Source organism: Pholcus phalangioides, unplaced genomic scaffold (assembly GCF_987345545.1).
Source record: "Pholcus phalangioides strain wild (caught in Gottingen) unplaced genomic scaffold, Ppha-v1.0 ptg000009l_1, whole genome shotgun sequence".
Lineage (NCBI taxonomy): Eukaryota > Metazoa > Arthropoda > Arachnida > Araneae > Pholcidae > Pholcus > Pholcus phalangioides.
The window spans coordinates 5,149,645-5,167,774 of record NW_028301602.1 but is presented as its reverse complement, the minus strand read 5'-3'; the positions used below and the strand labels follow the sequence as shown (position 1 = coordinate 5,167,774).

Sequence of the window (18,130 nt, the reverse complement as noted above, 5' to 3'; positions counted from 1 at the left end):
GTCTTTAAAAAATCTTACCGTCTCTAATCCAACAATGCTTGAAATTATTCTGTTCTTTAAATTGTTTGCAATGGAAAAAAACCTTTTTCATATATGGGCATAAATGAGCATTGAAATAAATAGATGTGGGTCTAAGTCTATTGTCTATATGAGATGCTTGTAGTAGTTTCTTCGATCTTGCAGCCTTGAGAAATCTGTGTCTGATTTATTGTCGAACTGCATCACAATAGGCTTTATTTTAGTAGGTACACTGTGAAAGGCTGTAACACTATCAATCATTTCAGGAACAACTTTAGATATTATGATTGATTTCAGAGATTCTATATCTTTGTCCGATGAAATAATTATAAAATTATTTATATTAATTATATGTATTATAACACTCATAAAATCTCAGATTATTAATTATTACACTTTTATTTACACATTCATACTTTTCAAATACACCTGATGGGAAAATGGAGCACACAATGAGATAGAAAGTGAGATTTCTCATTACAGTTACATTTGAGTGAATGTAACCAATGCACTTATTGTTTTTTCAAGTTTTGCAAAAGATCTTTTATCAAACTTTTATAGTGTAATGCCTTCCTGATTCACATGCTTGGCATGGCTCTGAATCAATAGCCGTGACTATTAGGTACACATGTACACTTCCAGCACAACTCATTCGGTAGTTAATTGCCCATGGAGATAGACTGGAGTTGCGCTTGGTTTGAAGTAAAGGGAGGATAGAAAAGATCAGTTTCTACAACTACAACCTGCAGATTGTTCAATTTGGTATACACTGATACTATTCAGTCAGCTTTCTCTTTCTTCTCCACCCCTGTTAAAAATTTCTCTTAGCTTAATCACTCATTTTACATTAAATGGCTTAACAATAGAACTACCATTCAGGAAAACTGTTTTTCCAGATTTCCCAGATTTTTTCTCGTGCCCTATGCACTCAAGTATAGGGCACTTCGCCACTGCAATATGCAACCATTGAAGTTACAAAATTTCAAAAAAAATGCAAAGGCAACATACAGAATTATAATTAGTACTATGAAAAGCAAACAAGAGCTTTGGAATTTTTGCTCTAAGTTCAGATGAGTCTGCATAAAACCCTTGGAAAAAAAGTAGTAAAATAAAGTATGGAAAATTAGTGCTTTCAACAATTTTAATTTATACAGAAAATTGACATACTTTTAAGACAAATGAAATTAAAGTATGTAACTTTTTTTATTTCATAAAAATACATCTGTTCGCGATCCGTATCTTTTTTACATATGTCTCATTTTTCAATCGGAACTTTTCTAGCACCACATTTCTCAAGTAGCAGCAGGTCTGTAACAAGAAAAAAAATTTGAAAAACAAAAATAATATAAAAAATCATTAATTTTGTCATGGTGGTGGTGACAAACCATTTCTTTTGTGCACACATCCAGGCAACCCCCCCCCCCGTAATTAATTAGAAACATTCTGCACTCAATTTCCCGGGAAAAAAAAATCCTAATTTGAAAAATACCTGAAATAACATTAATAAAATATTAGAAACAGCCGTACAAGAGTGCTTTCCGAAAAAAAAAAAAGAGAAGCAGCAAATACGAAAACTGAATATGAAACCTGCAAAGAGAGGGCCAACTGTACAATCAGAAGATTAAAAGAAAATGATTCTTACTGAATCCTCGATTATTCTTCTGTTTAACGCAGTCACTAAACATCTGGAATGGATTTCTCAAGGGTTTTCAAGTGTGAACCATCTTGTAAATCTGCAGCTAATATTCTAAGGTTTTTCAATTTGCCCAGATATGTGCTGAAAAGTAATATTACACTAAATTTATAGGAAGTTCAAGAAAAGCATGCAAAAAAAGTTTCAATTCGCAATCATGTATATATGCCTGTCTACAAGTTTGATCTTTACTGCAAGACTTGACAAATTGAAAAAAAAAATAGGAGGTAATATATATATACTAGCTATAATACCCGACGTGTTGCCCGCGTTTTCTTCAATGAGGCTTTTTGGATCACGTGATATCTCCCTCTTCCTTTGAGGGACATACAAACCGTGTCTAAGTTAACCAATATGGCGACTTTCTGCGCGACTCATGAAATAAACAAATCTAGATTTAAAGAAACATAAAAACGAATATTTTTTTTTTTTCCTTTTTTAAGGGGCGCTAGGTATTTCGATCCCCCTCCCGAACTTCAAGTTATCTATTTCTGCCAGTTTCCAAAAATGCTTAATTAAAGCTGTGAAATTTTTTCGATGTACTTTTTACGGGCCCATAATTCATTTTAAAATATCTTAACCCTCATGAATTTATGCAGTTTGAATATCAAAAGACAATACGGAGACATTAATTTTCATGCTTGAGAAGATATAAATAAAAAGTTGAAATCAATGTTATTGCTTGAATATCCAATTAAAAAGTAGGTCTGGGGCTAATTACTTCATATTTAATCTCCTGGACTTCGTATATCTCTAAGCGAACTCAATATTTAAAAAATCGAGAATTCTATGCAATTTTTAAAATTATTGATGTGACTGAAAACCCCACCAAATTTCAGTATTTCTACAGTAAAATCGGCAATTTCAATACTGATTTCTCTGAGGATCACCCTTTTCCTGACCCTCAAAGCGATGCTGATGATGATTATGACAAACAATTGTAAAGGCATATACACGTCTAACGCATTGCTAGTGAACCATGGTAACCAAAGTAAACCTTCGGGAAGTTATTGTTGGGCCCCAAAAACCATTGTTGCCCGACAGTTTTTTGCCTTGCTCTGACGAAATTTTAAAGTAGCCTATCGTTCAAGTCGGGTCCCATTTGGTATATATGCAAAATTTGGCGACGATCGATCTAAAATTGTAGATTTGTATAGAGAACATACACACACAGATAGAAAATCAATTTTATATATATAGATTTTTTTACTTTTTCAGGATTTAATGGCCCATTTTAAATTTCTGAAAATTTCCTGTTGCTGACACCATACGGAAAATTTTAGGCAAAAATACCAATTTTTCAGTTGCCATAGAGACCTGGCACCCAGGATTTATTAAGCACTGAAAAAAAAAATTAATAGTCCCTCCCGAATAAACTTTGTGAAGAGATAAAAATTAGTCATGGTTATATCCTGATGATGGAGTAATTCAAGGAATGATGATTATGTTGTGTATTAAAAATAATTATTTATTACAATAAATATACTTTATATTCATAATTTGGAAGTTGAGTGTGTGTCTACCATCCGCTGTGGCACAGCATACAGAAGTGTGTCTCTGGGGGGCGGGGATTTCTTGCCAAGCATAGGCGGTATATGCTATAAATATACAATACACACTTCCTATATGGCAGTGGTTCTCAAACTTTTTCCACTCTCAGTTCCCATGGTCCTATCATTTATCAGTGGCTCCCCAAAATAGTGTAGAAAAGAACCACTTTAAAGGACTAAATAGACACAAATCACTACACCAACTACTCACAACGCACACTTAGAGACTGTACCCTTGAATCCTATCTATGAGACATCTAGCAACCTTAAGACTCCCTCCACCAATACTTTCTCTGTATCAGCGCTTCCGATTCAAACAATTAAGCAGATTGATGGTTCACAATAAAGGGGGGGGGGGGAAAAGAGTTGTTTTTCCTTGCACAGGTCATAAGTCAAAAAAACAATCTAGGCTCCAGCCAAATATCTTAGGAGTCATGCTTGGTTTTGTTTCAAAGAAACAGTCCTAGATAATGGTTTTTCCCTTCCTTTTCTGGGACTTATATATCAATTGACCCCATCCCATTCTTGAAGATGCACTATCACCAGTGGCGGCTTGTGGTTGGATATTTTTTTTTTTGGGGGGGGGGCGGCGCAGATTTCCGTAAATATACTGCCATATATCGGTGAAAATATGTAGTCAAGTATATGTATTTAAAACTAGTAAAGTATTGCACTGCATTGAAAATTTTATATTTTGTTTATCAAATTATTTTTTACATTGGGGGTCATTCAAGTATTACATCAGCAACTTTTTAGCCATTTTTGACCCCCCTCTTGTCAGCAAAATTCAGCAAAACACTGACAACCCCCCCCCCCCCAAGTCAGCAAAATTTCGTCAGCAGCTTAGAATATTTCATATCTTCAAAAAAAGGATGATGACGTAAGCAACCTTCAAACCCTCCTAACCCCCTTGTCATCTAAAGTCAGCAGATCAGAAACCCTCTTTCCCCCCCCCCCCCCTCGATGCTGGCATGATACTTAAATGATCCCTTATCTGTATATCTATGCATTACAAAAATTATAATTCCCTCTATCAATGCAACATTAACAGTTTGCACAGTGAGCTTAATCGAATCTTAACAACGTTCAAAAAATTATTTAAGTTTAGAAGTTTAGCCATCGGCAAGCGTTTTTGTAAAAATTTATACTGTTTTTCCAATATAGAATAGAAATTTTTAAAATATAAATTTTTATACGTCAATACTGATTTTCTAGTCGCGATGCTGTCAGGGATTGGTCAAGCCTTGGTTTATACTAATAATACTAAAACATGTTATTAATCTACAGCTTTACATGTATTCAACTAATATTTGAAGGATTTGTATTTGTTTTTAACTTTCTATAAAAGACAATCTTTATACATTAGCTTGTACCTATTCGCATCAATCAGATTTTCTGTTCATGTGTGACACCACTACTAAACCATACATGCACCTCGTTGATATTTCTCTGCGGATCATGTGTGACACTACCAGGTTAGAAATATTTGTAAATATGATGACAAAGGTTAATGCTATATATAGCAGGGGTTCTCAAACTGTGTGATGCCAATCTCTGTCACGGGTGCAATGGAGTGGCAGCCCTGACAAAGGTTTTTGGAAGAGATCGTTTGTTAAACTGCTCTGGGAAGCTGCCTTAGAGGAGAAATAAGCCTTATATTTCTTCTCAATGGAAGCTGCGGATAAGTGTTGATTAGGGAAATGGGAGGGAGCCGCAGATGGAAAAAGATTGTAAAAATTCCCATACCTTTTGTGATACTAGATAATTTCCACTTTCTCTTTCATTAGTTTTGAACAGCTCGTCCAAGGAAATACAAGTTCCTGAAAAGACACTACGACCCTGGGTCGGTTGCAAACCACATCACGTTTTCTTTTTCACTGTGGCTCACGAACCTGACTCCATAGTATACATAGTGTGAGGTGGAAATTTTTTTTTTTCATTTTCCCTCAAATTATCCTTCATATAATTGTGAATTTATTTATGTCAGCCTCCAGTCGATTTTTATTTTTAATAGTACTTTCCAAGTGTTTTATGAAAGTTACTTTGAAATTGCAGGCAGTTCATAGAACGAACAAGGTGAGAAACCTTGTTTCAGCTAATGTTTGTGATTTTGGAACAAATTATTTTTCTTAGCCAAGGTATCACTGTGTACAGTTTGCCTTTTCACCGCCAAGTTTTTGACAATGCCAAATCAACAACCAACACTACCCTCTTGAAAGGTTTTAAATGTTATTGAGAGTTTCTGTCACTCGCCAGTAACCCTAGCACAGGGCTGGATAAATCGGGGGGAAAAAAAAATCTAGGTGCCAAAAAAATTTTAACCCGGAGAAAAAATATTGGAGATAATGCTTTTTTTTTAAAATCTTTTTCAGCATAGTGAGGACATGTGGACCAAATGTGGCCCTGAAGGTTATCTGATGTGGCTTGCCCCCCCCCCAAACCTAATTTTTTAAAAATGAACTAAGCGGCATATTTACAAATCGCTTAAATGACCCGTGGCCCAATTCCAGAGTATTTAAGTGGCCCATGGGGCACATTTTCAGATCTCTGAAGTAAGCCTCAAAGATCACTTTCACATTCAAAGATCACCAAAGTAACCCGTGACACAGTTGCAGAACACTTAAACGAGCAGTGGCAGAGATCCCTTGAGTGACATGTGGCACAGTTTTAGAGCACTTAAGCGGCCCGGAAACATTTTCAGAGCACTGGAAGGATCCGTGAAACATTTATAGATCATTAAAGTGGCTCCGTAGGAGACTTATCAATAGGTAGAATGTTAGTTCAGGTGGCCAATAACTATCGAAAGGTTTCTTTCGATACGCGCGTGGTTGATGACGTAAGCATCATCCAACCCCCCCCCCCTCATCAAAAGTCAGCAAATCGAAAACCCCTGCCCCCATCGATGCTAACGTAATACTTGAATAACCCCCTCATCTATATATTAGCTATATATTTAATACAGCTTTGATGAGGATGCCTTCATCCAATTCTAAACGAACACAACTTTTTAGTTGATAAGATTGTGCCTTTGGAACGTCTAAATTTCCGAATATTAAAATATGCTCAAATCGAAACTTAGAGAAGAAATGGAAATATGTGATCCAAAAAGCCTCATCAGAAGAGTTCGGGTGATGTCCTGAAAAATACGGAACGTATGGTCATCCTGCATATACCATACAACGTTAAGGCCGTCCATGTTTACCACACGTCCATCCGCGTGGCCCACTGAATAGCTCACTGGGATTTTTGAGAGACCGTCGGTAAGAGCCTACTTTTTTTTTTTTCTCTTTGTGTCATATTTATCGAGTGCTTGCTTTTTTCCCCCTTCTTTTCAGCACTGTTGTGCCTCGAATCAATTTTTAGTTAGTTAGTGTTTTTCGCAAATCTAATTAGTGAGTAACTATTAGTAAATTTATTGTTAGGGGTGTCGCGTAAGCGGTGTTTTGTGGAGGCTTTTAAGTCTTCACTTCTTTCCCCCCCCCCCTTCGCAGTATGGCTAATTGATCTGACATGGATGTAGACCCTATTACCAACGTGGTATGGGGCCATTCAAGTATTACGTAAGCAGATTTTCAGCCATTTTTAGAACCATATTTGACCCCCCCCCTTGTCAGCAAAACGCAAAACACTGGACCCCCCCCGTCAGCAAAATTTCCCCAGCAGCTTAAAATACTTCATATCTTCAAAAAAAGGGTGGCTGATGACGTAAGCAGCCTTCAAACTCCCCTCCCCCACCTGGCATCGTAAGTCAGCAAATCCGAAACCCGCCCCCCCCGATGCTGACGTAATACTTGAATGACCCCTATCAAACAAAACAAATTTTGATATTCTTAAGCCACCAGACCTCGAATCCTGGTATTGAAAAATTTAGTATTATGCTAATTTAAGGAAATGGAGATTCTTTTTCGAAATCGGCTCCAAAAAACCATCCAGTTGCGGTTACTTCTGTTTTACTTTCTAAATCCAGTCGATTTTCACTGAGGGATATTGAAGCGCAGGATTTGAAAGAATTAGTTACTAAAATTGAAGAAATGAATAACTTATATGTGTATTGGAAGTGGGAAGATTCACTTTTAAAGTTAAATCAATTACAAATGCAAGGCCACAGCAGGCAAAATGCCCAACGAGGTGGCTGAGAAAAAGGCCTGCAACAGGTATGGATGTCGTATTACTAAACTACAGCGACCCAATTAAAAATGCAATCACGAAAACTGATCAACTACCAACGCGGATCAACTACCAGAACAAAAGTGCTAGAAAAAATTATAGTATTGTTTATCAGAAGAAATATTCATAGACAGACCCCCCCCCCCCCCAGACAGTGCCTGAAATGCTATAAACTTACCCACGCTACAAAATATTTTCCCCATACAATACTCATTTGCATCAAATGTGGTTTTGAATCCCATTCTTCAGATCATTGTACATCTGAAAATCTCAATTGCTCGAATTACAATGCTCATCATATGGCATCGGACCATAACTGTGAAATATATAAATTATAACAAAAAATACTGGAAATCATAAATGTCGAAACCATGTTCCTTAATCTGTCGCCAGGAAAGTATTTAAAGATGCAGACAATTCTCTGGGTAAAAATATTTCACAATCAAATCAACTCGACATTCCTAAGAACCCGAAATGGGTCACAAAATCAGAAATTAAATCCACGTTTCATCATTTACAGTGGCTGCTCATGGTCAGATATTTTGGGGGGTGCGTATATTTACAAAAATATACTGCCATCTATCAGTGATAATATGTAGTCAAGTAAGCACAAGCAGGGCTGTAACTAGGAGTTTTACTGCCCCCATTAATTTAAAATATAATTTTATGTAATGGTGTTTTTTGTTTTACCCCTAAAACTTGCCACCCCTAAATTTTTTCCTCCTGGTGCAATCAACCTCTCTGCCCCCCCCCCCCAGTTCCGGCCCTGAGTACATGTACTATTTACAATTAGTAAAGTATTGCATTAAATTCAATAATTTTTATTTATCAATTAATTTTTTGCATTACCTGTATATCTGTGCAATACAAAAATAATAATGCTCTATCAACATAACATTAACTTAAATAGTTTGTGCAATCAGCCTTATCAATATCTTAACATCAACATTGGAAATCATTATTTAGGTCCAGCAGTTGCCATCGGCAATGGATTTTTGCAAATTGTGAAAATTCATACTCTTATTATTCTAATTTAAAAGGTTAATTATAATTTGATAAATTGTAATTTAACCTGATCAATTACATAAGGACTTGGATATAATAAACGACAATAGAATCACCCATCATGATTAAGATTTCATCACAAGGAGTGATTTAATTTAATATCAAGAGAACACTTGTAGTTTTTGTTGGCTGAATTCAATATCATTTGGTCTTCAGTATCTATACCAGGATCTCAACCTTTGGAAGCCTGTGGCCCGGTTTCATTTATTTTTGTAAGTGTAAGGCCCTGTCAAACACATGATTAATGGAACATGAATGGGGGGAAAAGGAAACGGCAGATCAGTCGCGGCCGCATGTTCACGATATCTACAGACAAAATGTTCGGAAGCCCGTATTCTATTCCCTGATTGGTTAATTTAGTAGAGGGTGGTCAGGCCTGGCCATTTATCGTTGGCGACAAAATAATAATGTTAGCAAACATCCTAACATAAATACCACGGGAAAAAAATACTTGAAGCAGAATAGCAAATATTGAAAAGAAACCCCCCCCCCCCCACCTTTTCATTGGATTTTTTGTGATATGAATATTAATTTCAAGAAATAATCATTTTTTTTTCATTTCATCGCTTTTTCTCTTCCTTTTATATTGTGTAAAAAGGCAAAAATATGTGGATATTCAAACGATGGAACAGATGCGTCACGCTAGGAAAATACAAACACCTAGCATAATTAAGTTTTTTTACGTTTCTGCCTACCGCAAATGATCCTATTCGGTTCACGCGGATTTATTAGTGCAGATTATATAATAAAAAAAATTCCCTCCCCCAAGTTGAGGGGTGGGGCTATTTAATGTCTGCTTTGCCCAAGGCCATGGTCCTCACATCCTGGAGCAGGGCTCCCTAGGCTGGGATCTTTCACGGGCTCCTATATGATGAATTTATAACGTGAAAAATACTGAGAAGCGTCCCTATTCCTGGGCCCCAGGGCTGGAGATCTGTCAGCCCCACCCTCGTGGGGGGTCATGCCCAGGGCCCGTGCAAAAGTTGGTTCCTGAGCTGTATACCCCGAGCAGGGCCGCAACTAGATACTTCGTCATCCGGGGCAAGCCGCCATTTTGGCACCCCTTGATCTAGAAGAAACAGTTAAAAGGTGAATTCGGCTCTCCCTTCTGGTTCAGCGCCCGGGGCACCAGACCCACCTGCCCCTCCCTAGTTGCGGCCATGGCCCCCACATCCTGGAGCTGGGACCTTTTACGCCCCCCCCCCCGGTCAGGTTTTCCACGGGTCCTTCTATAGTTGATTTATAGCGTGAAAAAGCAAAAAATTATGAGAATTGTCTCGGGTCCCAGAGCTAGAGCCCTGTCAGCCCCGCCCATGTGGGGGCTGTGGTTGCGGCCCTGAGATCCCAGCCGTAGGCATATATATATAATATATGAATTGACGTCATCGTGTTCCCCCAGATGTTCAAGTCTATCTCCGTCTCTGCTGGTGACCCATGTCCACCCACAATTACGGGTCTGACAGAGCTCAGGATGATTCTTTTAACTTTTTTATATTTTTTACAGAACAAATTTACTGTGGGGGATTGGACGCCAAAGATCCCACCTGAAGGATGAGGGGTAACCTATACATTTTTTGTGTAAGTTATCATAAATGTAATAAATCCGGTGATTATGGATAATCATGCCCCCACAGCCTGAAGCAAAGCCCCTAGGCTGGGATATTTTGTGGGCCCGCAGACCAAACTTTTCTTGGGCCCTTCAACAGTGAATTTGTAGCATGAAGGGAAATGATTGTCCCGGGCCCTACCTAACCTTGCGGGCCATGGCGACAATTATATATTGCATATCATCATGGCCTTCCCCCGGAACTTGTCTATGTATGCCTTACACGGGTGGAACAGTGTCATCTTAACACAAATTCACCCGAGCCTGGCGGGATCGTCTTCAAATTTTCTTTAGTATACATGTAAATTCATAGGCAGACCATAAATGTGCTGCCATCTACCGGTGAAAATTAGTCAAGTATTTTACAATAGAAAAGTATTGCATTGCATTAATATTTTCTATTTTTTTCAAAAAATTCTTTTGTTTGATGAACTCTCAAAATTTCCCACTTGGCCAAATTTTGGCAATTTTTCCCACGAATATGGGAAATTTCCCATTGTTACCATCACTGATAAAGAATGACACGACGTGGAAAGAGAAACTAGCCAAGCAAAGGGGAAGTAGCCAAACAGATAGCGCTCCGGCAACCTTCGTTTCGCCCAATCAGGGCGCAGAATCTCGACTCTCGATCATTTTGTCTGTAGATATGGTGAACTTGCGTCGCGGCCAGTATGAATGATGTCTCAGCCCGGCGGTTGAGAAACACTGATTTATACCATCAAGCTGGAAAGAAGGCAAACTTATTTTTATACTGAAACCAAACAAAAACCCCAAACATCCATCCTCTTATCAATCATTCAATTTAACAAATGTAATCATGATAATCTTCAAGCGCATAATACTTTTTTGTTTGAACTGGATAACTACTAAATATAACTGATTCCCCTCCAACATGTATAGCTTCAAACCTATAACTGGCACGCAAAATTTGCCTTTAGATCTAAAATATAATATTGTCAGTGTTTCCGATGTTGGAGTATTGGTCTCATTAGCTATGTCTTCACTAGTGCGCCTTCTTTCAACAGCTTTCAACTTTCAATCTCATTTTTTTTTTCTTTACCACTGAACACTATCGCATGGCATGCCCTTTTTCTGTCTACACCTATACAACAAAACCTTTCAATTCAGATGCTGATGCAACTGTCGTAGTGGATACAATTTCCCCATTTTAATGTAAAAAAAGTGAGGGAAAATTGCACGATAAAAGACTGAAAATATAGGGGAAATCATTCAAAATGCACAACTTCGGAATAAGTTAAAATTAAATTAAGTCATTCGTCAACTTTACCCGAATATAGTCAAGTCAAAGAAATTAATGAAATAGTATCCCTCTATTTTGTACTCACTTGGTGAGGCGTAATCTCATGCGTATTTAAAAAACATTTTGTTCAAAATTGTAATGGATGCAGTATTATTTTTCTCAAGTGTTAATTGATACACCAGGGCACTGAATTCGAGGTAATAGAAGTGAATTTTTTTTAAATGTTGAGATGAAATTATTATTCGTAATAATAAAAAGTAGCAGAATATGGTGACCCGTGATTTTCTCTCCCCCAAGAGGATCAAAATTTAAAATATTTTAGTGCAAAAATCAGAAAATCAGAAGAAAATTCTTTTATATGTTTTTAATCAATTTTTAAACTTAAAGAAACCATACTTTCGACAGTTAGTAGCACAAAATTTCTCTAGAGGAGATTTCTTGTGGGCTCTTTCTCAAATTTGGTGTGCCCCCCAAAAGTTGGTCCTGCAAATGCCTGTGGTTGCAGCTACAATAATGTTCACGAACACAAAATCTACATGAAGTTGTACAGTTTTGAGAAAATAGCGAAAATTATTCGTATGCTGAAGGCCACAACCTGTTTTTCATAAATTCGGGCTCTAGGCAAAAATGAATTTTTTCCTCCCTATCCCTCATTATACAATCTTCTTTGAGGCAACTTTTTTCTACTTGCAAGCATGCTGCCTGTACCCATCATCCAAAAGGAATCACCAATACGGCAAGTTTGGCATATGAATTCTTGAAATCAGGATTGAGTTCCACAAAGTGTTGAAATTGGGATGTGTATCAAGTGCTAACGAGCATGAAATAGGACACGAGTCGAGTACTCTGGGTTCTTCAGGAAACACCAAAGTGCTCGCGAGCATCAGATTGAATGACTGCTATAGAGTATAATTATATAACAAGTTTATATAATTACTCAAAATAAATTCCACGTTTGGCAATATTCTACGGAAAGGAAGGTTAAAAAAATAATATACATAAAATTTTTGGAGCCCTAAAATTTTAAGGGCAAAGGACACATGCCCCATTTGTCCATTCAAGAAATGGCACTATCAAAGGGGTCCTGCATTCGGTAAGGGTAATCCTGTAACAGTTGACTAAGTATTCTTCGTGTGCTTTCACGAAATGTTTGAAAAAATTGGGAAGAGTCAAGAGTTTCAAAAGCACCATGGGTCTCCGGGGAAAGTGATATTCCGACTGCAAACCTATTTTACATACTTCGAACAATGATAGCATTAGATCCCATTATCATAAATAGTCCTCTAGCACATCTAAGGTCCTCACGCTGTGTCTAAATTGCCCCATGCGTTGAGGTGGCCCAGGGAAGAGCCTGTGAATTATTTTATAATTACAAAGCAAACTTCTGTAATGTGAGCCCCTCACTAAAATATATAAAAAAACTGCATTTTAATATGAAATTCGACCAAAAAAATCATTTTTAGGATGTTCATTTAATTCATAATTTAGTAATTATGATTACTGTTAATTTGAATTTACCGTCAATAATATCCTGTAATAGACTACGTGATATGAAATCTTCAAAAGTGTCAATGTTTGTTTGGATGACATCATAAAAATCAAAAACATGAAAACAAGACAGGAAAGGAAAAAGAAATTGCATGAAAATCCACACCTAGTGGAGCAGAAGAAAGAGGAATGCCTCTTGAAAAAATGGTCGCCTTTCAACAAGTTTCAGTCATCCGTTAAGGGTGATCCTGTAACAGTTGACTAAGTATTTTTCGTGTGCTTTCATGAAATGTTTGAAAACATGGGGAAGAGTCGAGAGTTTCAAAAGCACCATGGGTCTCCGGGAAAAGTGATATTCCAAAGGCAAACTTATTTTACATACTTCGAGCAATGATAGCATTAGATCCCATTACCATAAATAGTCCTCTAGCACGTCTAAGGTCCTCACGGCCTTAGTGATTACGTCACGCTTGATGACACGTGCACCAGTGGAAAGCGCACTGGCGCAGAAAAAACACACCAGTGTAGACATAGCTTTTGGATATCAAAGGAGCTTACAATGCAATGATTCATTTTGTTCTCGTTTATAAATTAAATATGATCACAGTTTTCATGGTAATTTTTTTTAATTGGATTAAAAACTTCTTATCGAACAGAAAGTATTTTATCAGTTGGAGAAAACAAATATATCATCGTGGGTCAACTTTGATTGTGGCATTCTCCACGGAAGTGTTCTCTCACCGTGGTTGTTCAATATATTTTTAAATGATTTGCTTGTTCATTTATCTAATTCAATTCATCCATTCATATATGCCAATGACATCTTGCTTTGGTGCAGTAATAATGATCCCAATTATATCAGCACTGAGCTCAAAAACGCTTTATCCATAGTTAAAGATTGGATGGATCATTGGGGTTTCACTCTATCAATCGACAAGCCTAACTTTACTCTGTTAAAAATCTGTTATAACAAACTCAAAAACAAGTGCCGGAAAATCAACAAACGAGTGAATATAGTTCTGTTTGGCAACTTTTTCCCTTATGGGAAAAAAAAGGAAAGTTTTGCACCACCATCTTTAGAAAATACATAGGCCTATTTTGTGTCATGCCAATTTCCCTTAACCCTTTGAGTTTTTTTCTCTGCTCCCCCCCCCCCCTCCCGATGTAAATTGTGCTATACTCTGTTGGGGAAAAAGTTGTCCTCCTGTGGCTTGTGGGGTTGCGGGAAGAGATTTTAACGAATAACAGTGTGTGAAAAGAAATCAAATCAGTGCTACAAATGGCAAATATTTGATATTTTTTCTGTATCAAAAATGAGTGAAAATTTCTAAAAAGGAAATAGTTTTCAATTGAAGAAAAACTTAGCATAATTTCTGAAGTTGATGCTGGTATAAAGAAAAACAATGTGGCATCAAAATACGGCCATATATATCTCCATCTACTCTTTCAATGTTTCTGAAAAATCGGACAAAATTGCAAATTCAAACATCAGTTATAGGATCCCATAGGAAAAAGATCAGACTTTTGAATTTCTAAGATGTGGATGCAACTGTCTTTACCTGGTTTCAAGACATTCCTTTCCAAATTGTGCCAATAACCGGTCCACTCATGCGAGAAAAAGCTTTGGAATTTTGCACATGGTTTTGGGTGCGAAAACTTTCAAGCAAATGTCGGCTGGCTGAATCACTTCAAAAAACAGTATGACGTGGTAGCACAGATTTGCAAGGAAGCAAATTTAGTTGACATGAAAAATGTGTATGAATGGAAAGCTGGTGAAATAGCGAAAGTGATGAAATCATACCACCCTCCCGATCAACGCTGCCGAAGCCGGAATTTCCAACTGTTGCCTGACAAAACTTTGACATTTAAAAAAGAAAAGTGCATTGGTGGCAAAAACTCCAAGCAATGCTTGACTGCTTTGTTTTGTTGCAACATGAACGGAACTGAAAAAAGAAACATTTTAGTGATTGGCAAATCTGCAAATCCATGGTGCCTGAAGAACAAGAAATCACTGCCTTATCATTACAAATCCAGTCGAAGGGCATGGATGACTACTGGAATTTTTAATGTGTGGCTAGTTAAGTTTGATGGAGAAATGAAACGAAAAAATAGAAAGATCCCCTGCTCCTTATTGACAACTGCACAGCACACAATGAACCTCCAATGTTACAGAGCATTCGCATCAAATACATGCCCCCTAACTGCATCTGTTTTGCAACCACCTGACTTAATTAAGGCTGTAAAAGGAAAGCTCCGTATGCAACTCTTGGTAATAAAGTGAAATCTTAATAATAGTGAAGTCTGACGTCAAGCAAGCTATGGATTTGATAGCTGGAGCCTGGAAAGATATCACTCCGAAAGTTATTTGTAATAGGTAGAAGAAAGCAAATTTAATAGCAGCAGAGTTCTGTGAAACACTGAATAACGCTGATGAAAGTGCACCCGCCAATTTGCAAGCTTTGTGGGAACAATCACAAAAGAAATGTCTGTTCCGAATGGAGTGACACTAGACAATTTTTTTCCTCCGATGATGACGGCTTCACTTCGGAACCATTAATGGAATATGATATCGTTCGTATGATACAAGAAAACAAAGAACAAACGATTGCAGACAGTAGTAATGAAGAAGAGCTTTTACAAAAATGTGTTTCGGTACCTACAGCATCTGAAGCCTTAGCTAGTTTGGAAACTCTAAAATTATATCAGCTCAAGAGAACCTCTAGACCATTTGCTTGAGCACGCATATACTTTAGAGGAGCTGTTCTCAACCTTTTCTGACTCGAAGAGCCCTTTTCAGTGTATAATTTGTATGGCGGAGCCCTCTTTAACTCGAGGAACCCTTTTTAGTATATTATTTATATGGCTGTAATTTTTAGACTTTTTTTTTTGTCTATCAAATTTATTGATTTATTTTATTATCCTCGAGTGGTCGCGGAGCCCTGGTTGAGAACCACTGCTTTAGAGGAATTCTGTTGTATTATCACTTTATTTAAATCAAGAAAAACATTACATACACAAACACACAGAGCATATACATTGGTTTGTCAGTTCCCCTTCCCATCCGGACGGCTTTGACTACCCAATTCTTTGTCTTGAATATGACCCAAGAACGAAATTTTTGAATGCTGGTTTGGTTTCTTTGCTAAACAAACGTACATCCATTGGTATTTTTTGTGTGAAAAATTTATGTTGTATTCAAGCTTTGGTTAATAATTGCTCATCTGTATTTTCCGCGGAGTGTTTGGCAATTACCAAGGCTGTATCTAAATTTATTTCTGAAAAAGTGATTATGTGATCCTGACAGATAGTAAATCAGCCATCTCAGAACTGTCTACAATTAATCTTGTCTCACTGCTATTTTAACCACTTTTTGTGCATTGGTACATGCCTCTTGTAAAGCCACTATCAATTGTCTGGTCACCAGGTGACAAAAACATTTTATACAATGAAATTGCTTATTGACTCACACATTCAGCAGCTAACAACCCTGTCACTCTACCTCCAGAATATGCATATGTGGAAGATATTCTGAATTTGCTCCAAAACAAATGGAAACTTCATGTTTACCAGTTCATTAGGGATCAATTAAATTACCCTCAGGCGGATTGTTTCGTCAAATTGACTGAAAAGTTTTCACTCAATTTTTCAAGACATTTTTCTACCACTTGTTAGCTAACAGAGCCCCAACCAAAAGCTATCTATTCAGGGTAAACCAGGAATGTTCGGCTACTTATGATTTTTGCAGCTGTGAAGATATAAATTATCATTTCATGTTTGTTTGTAGCAAGTAGGACATTTAGAGAAAGCGATTATTTATAAACATTGGCATCTCAAATATTCAAGATTATAACTGGATCTCTATCTTGAAAATTTCACCTAAATTATTAATTGAAGAATTTGAATTATATCTGTCAGCTGTAATCGATTTTGAAATCATTCCTATTTTTCATTGTTTCGTGCTAGCTATAGTGACTGAAGTAGAAATTTTGTATATATATGCATATGTGAAATTATGTTTTCTTCCCATCAAATTGTTATCCAGTTTTTTTTCACCAAGTGTTTTTCTTCTTCTAATTTTGGATATATATGTATTTAATATTGTTGAAACTTTTTCTTGTTTTTGCCTTATTCCATTCATGTTCAATTAGAATTTGTATCTTTTTTTTCCTTGTCCTAAAGCCCTTAGGTATAGAGGACATTAATCACTCAAGTCAGGACGAGGACATGAATATTCTTCAGCTGTGCATCATGAGATAATGGCATCAATACCATTTAGTTGAAGTTGATCCTACAGCCATGGATAATATCGTCCAAAAATCAGATAACGATAATTGTCTATATAAGTAAGATTTTCTTCGTTATTGAAATACTTTTCTCTAATAAATGATTGATTTCTCTTATCCGGCGTTCAGCAGTCATTCCTAAACACATTTTCTTTTGATGCGAGGTCATTCGCTTCAATAATTGCCTACTCAAACCATCCCAAGGCCCTTCACCACTCAGGTGACCTGAACAATACCCTGGCACTCAAGGACAATGCCCCCCCCCCAATAAGGGTTGGGCAGACAAGGCTTGTTACTATTTTTTCGAATTCACTATGGAGTCGGGGGGGGGGGGGTTCGGCTGTGGATAGGTCCCGTAAATAGGGTTTGCCAAATTTGGCGATTTTCAATTTTACCAAGGTCTTTGTCCATTGGTGACCTATAATTTTTGTGTTCATCAAACATCTTTAACATCAGGATAGTAGACAAAAAAAAAAAAAAAGGAATCTAGCACTTTTTCTTCTTTTTTTTGGGCAAGCTAGAACATTGCGAGGAGAAATTCTGCAGCCAATAAAGAAAAAAAAGCATTGGTAATGGAATTCACAGACCCACACATTACATTGGATTTTGTGTTCTCATTCCGGAAACTTATCACCAATCGCATTTCCTGGTGCGATTGCTATTTGACACCATGCCAGTGAGACACATTTAGGACAAAATACTAAAATTTATTTCGTAAGTATCATGCCGACTTCTGTCAAAAACTGAAGTCTTTTTTTCATCTGACTGAAGAATGCTCATCCACAGAAAAAAAATGAAATGTTCATGAGCAAATTATGCACGATGACGAAGAGGGCTTTGCCTATATTGCTCAATAAATTTCAATGCTGATGAGACCTAAGACACTGGTGATAATGGTGCTGGTGATGATAAGAAATGAAAATGTCATCAAAATAGACAAGAATAGTGCGTTGGCTTAAACATTATTGTTGCCAATGAAAAATTGATTTCATAAGGAAT

General features: G+C 37.0%; 1 protein-coding gene across 1 annotated transcript in view; it reads left to right on the top strand.

Moving 5' to 3' along the window:
- The first annotated feature begins 6,415 nt into the window (after window positions 1-6,415).
- Window positions 6,416-18,130, top strand: part of LOC149081658 (nardilysin-like) — a 93,556-nt gene continuing 81,841 nt past the window's right edge. Inside the window, exons 1-2 of the mRNA XM_089237068.1 lie at window positions 6,416-6,521; window positions 17,028-17,191. Coding sequence (XP_089093194.1) covers window positions 17,145-17,191 — 47 coding nt within the window. The 5' untranslated portion in view covers window positions 6,416-6,521; window positions 17,028-17,144. The remainder of the gene's footprint in view (window positions 6,522-17,027; window positions 17,192-18,130) is intronic.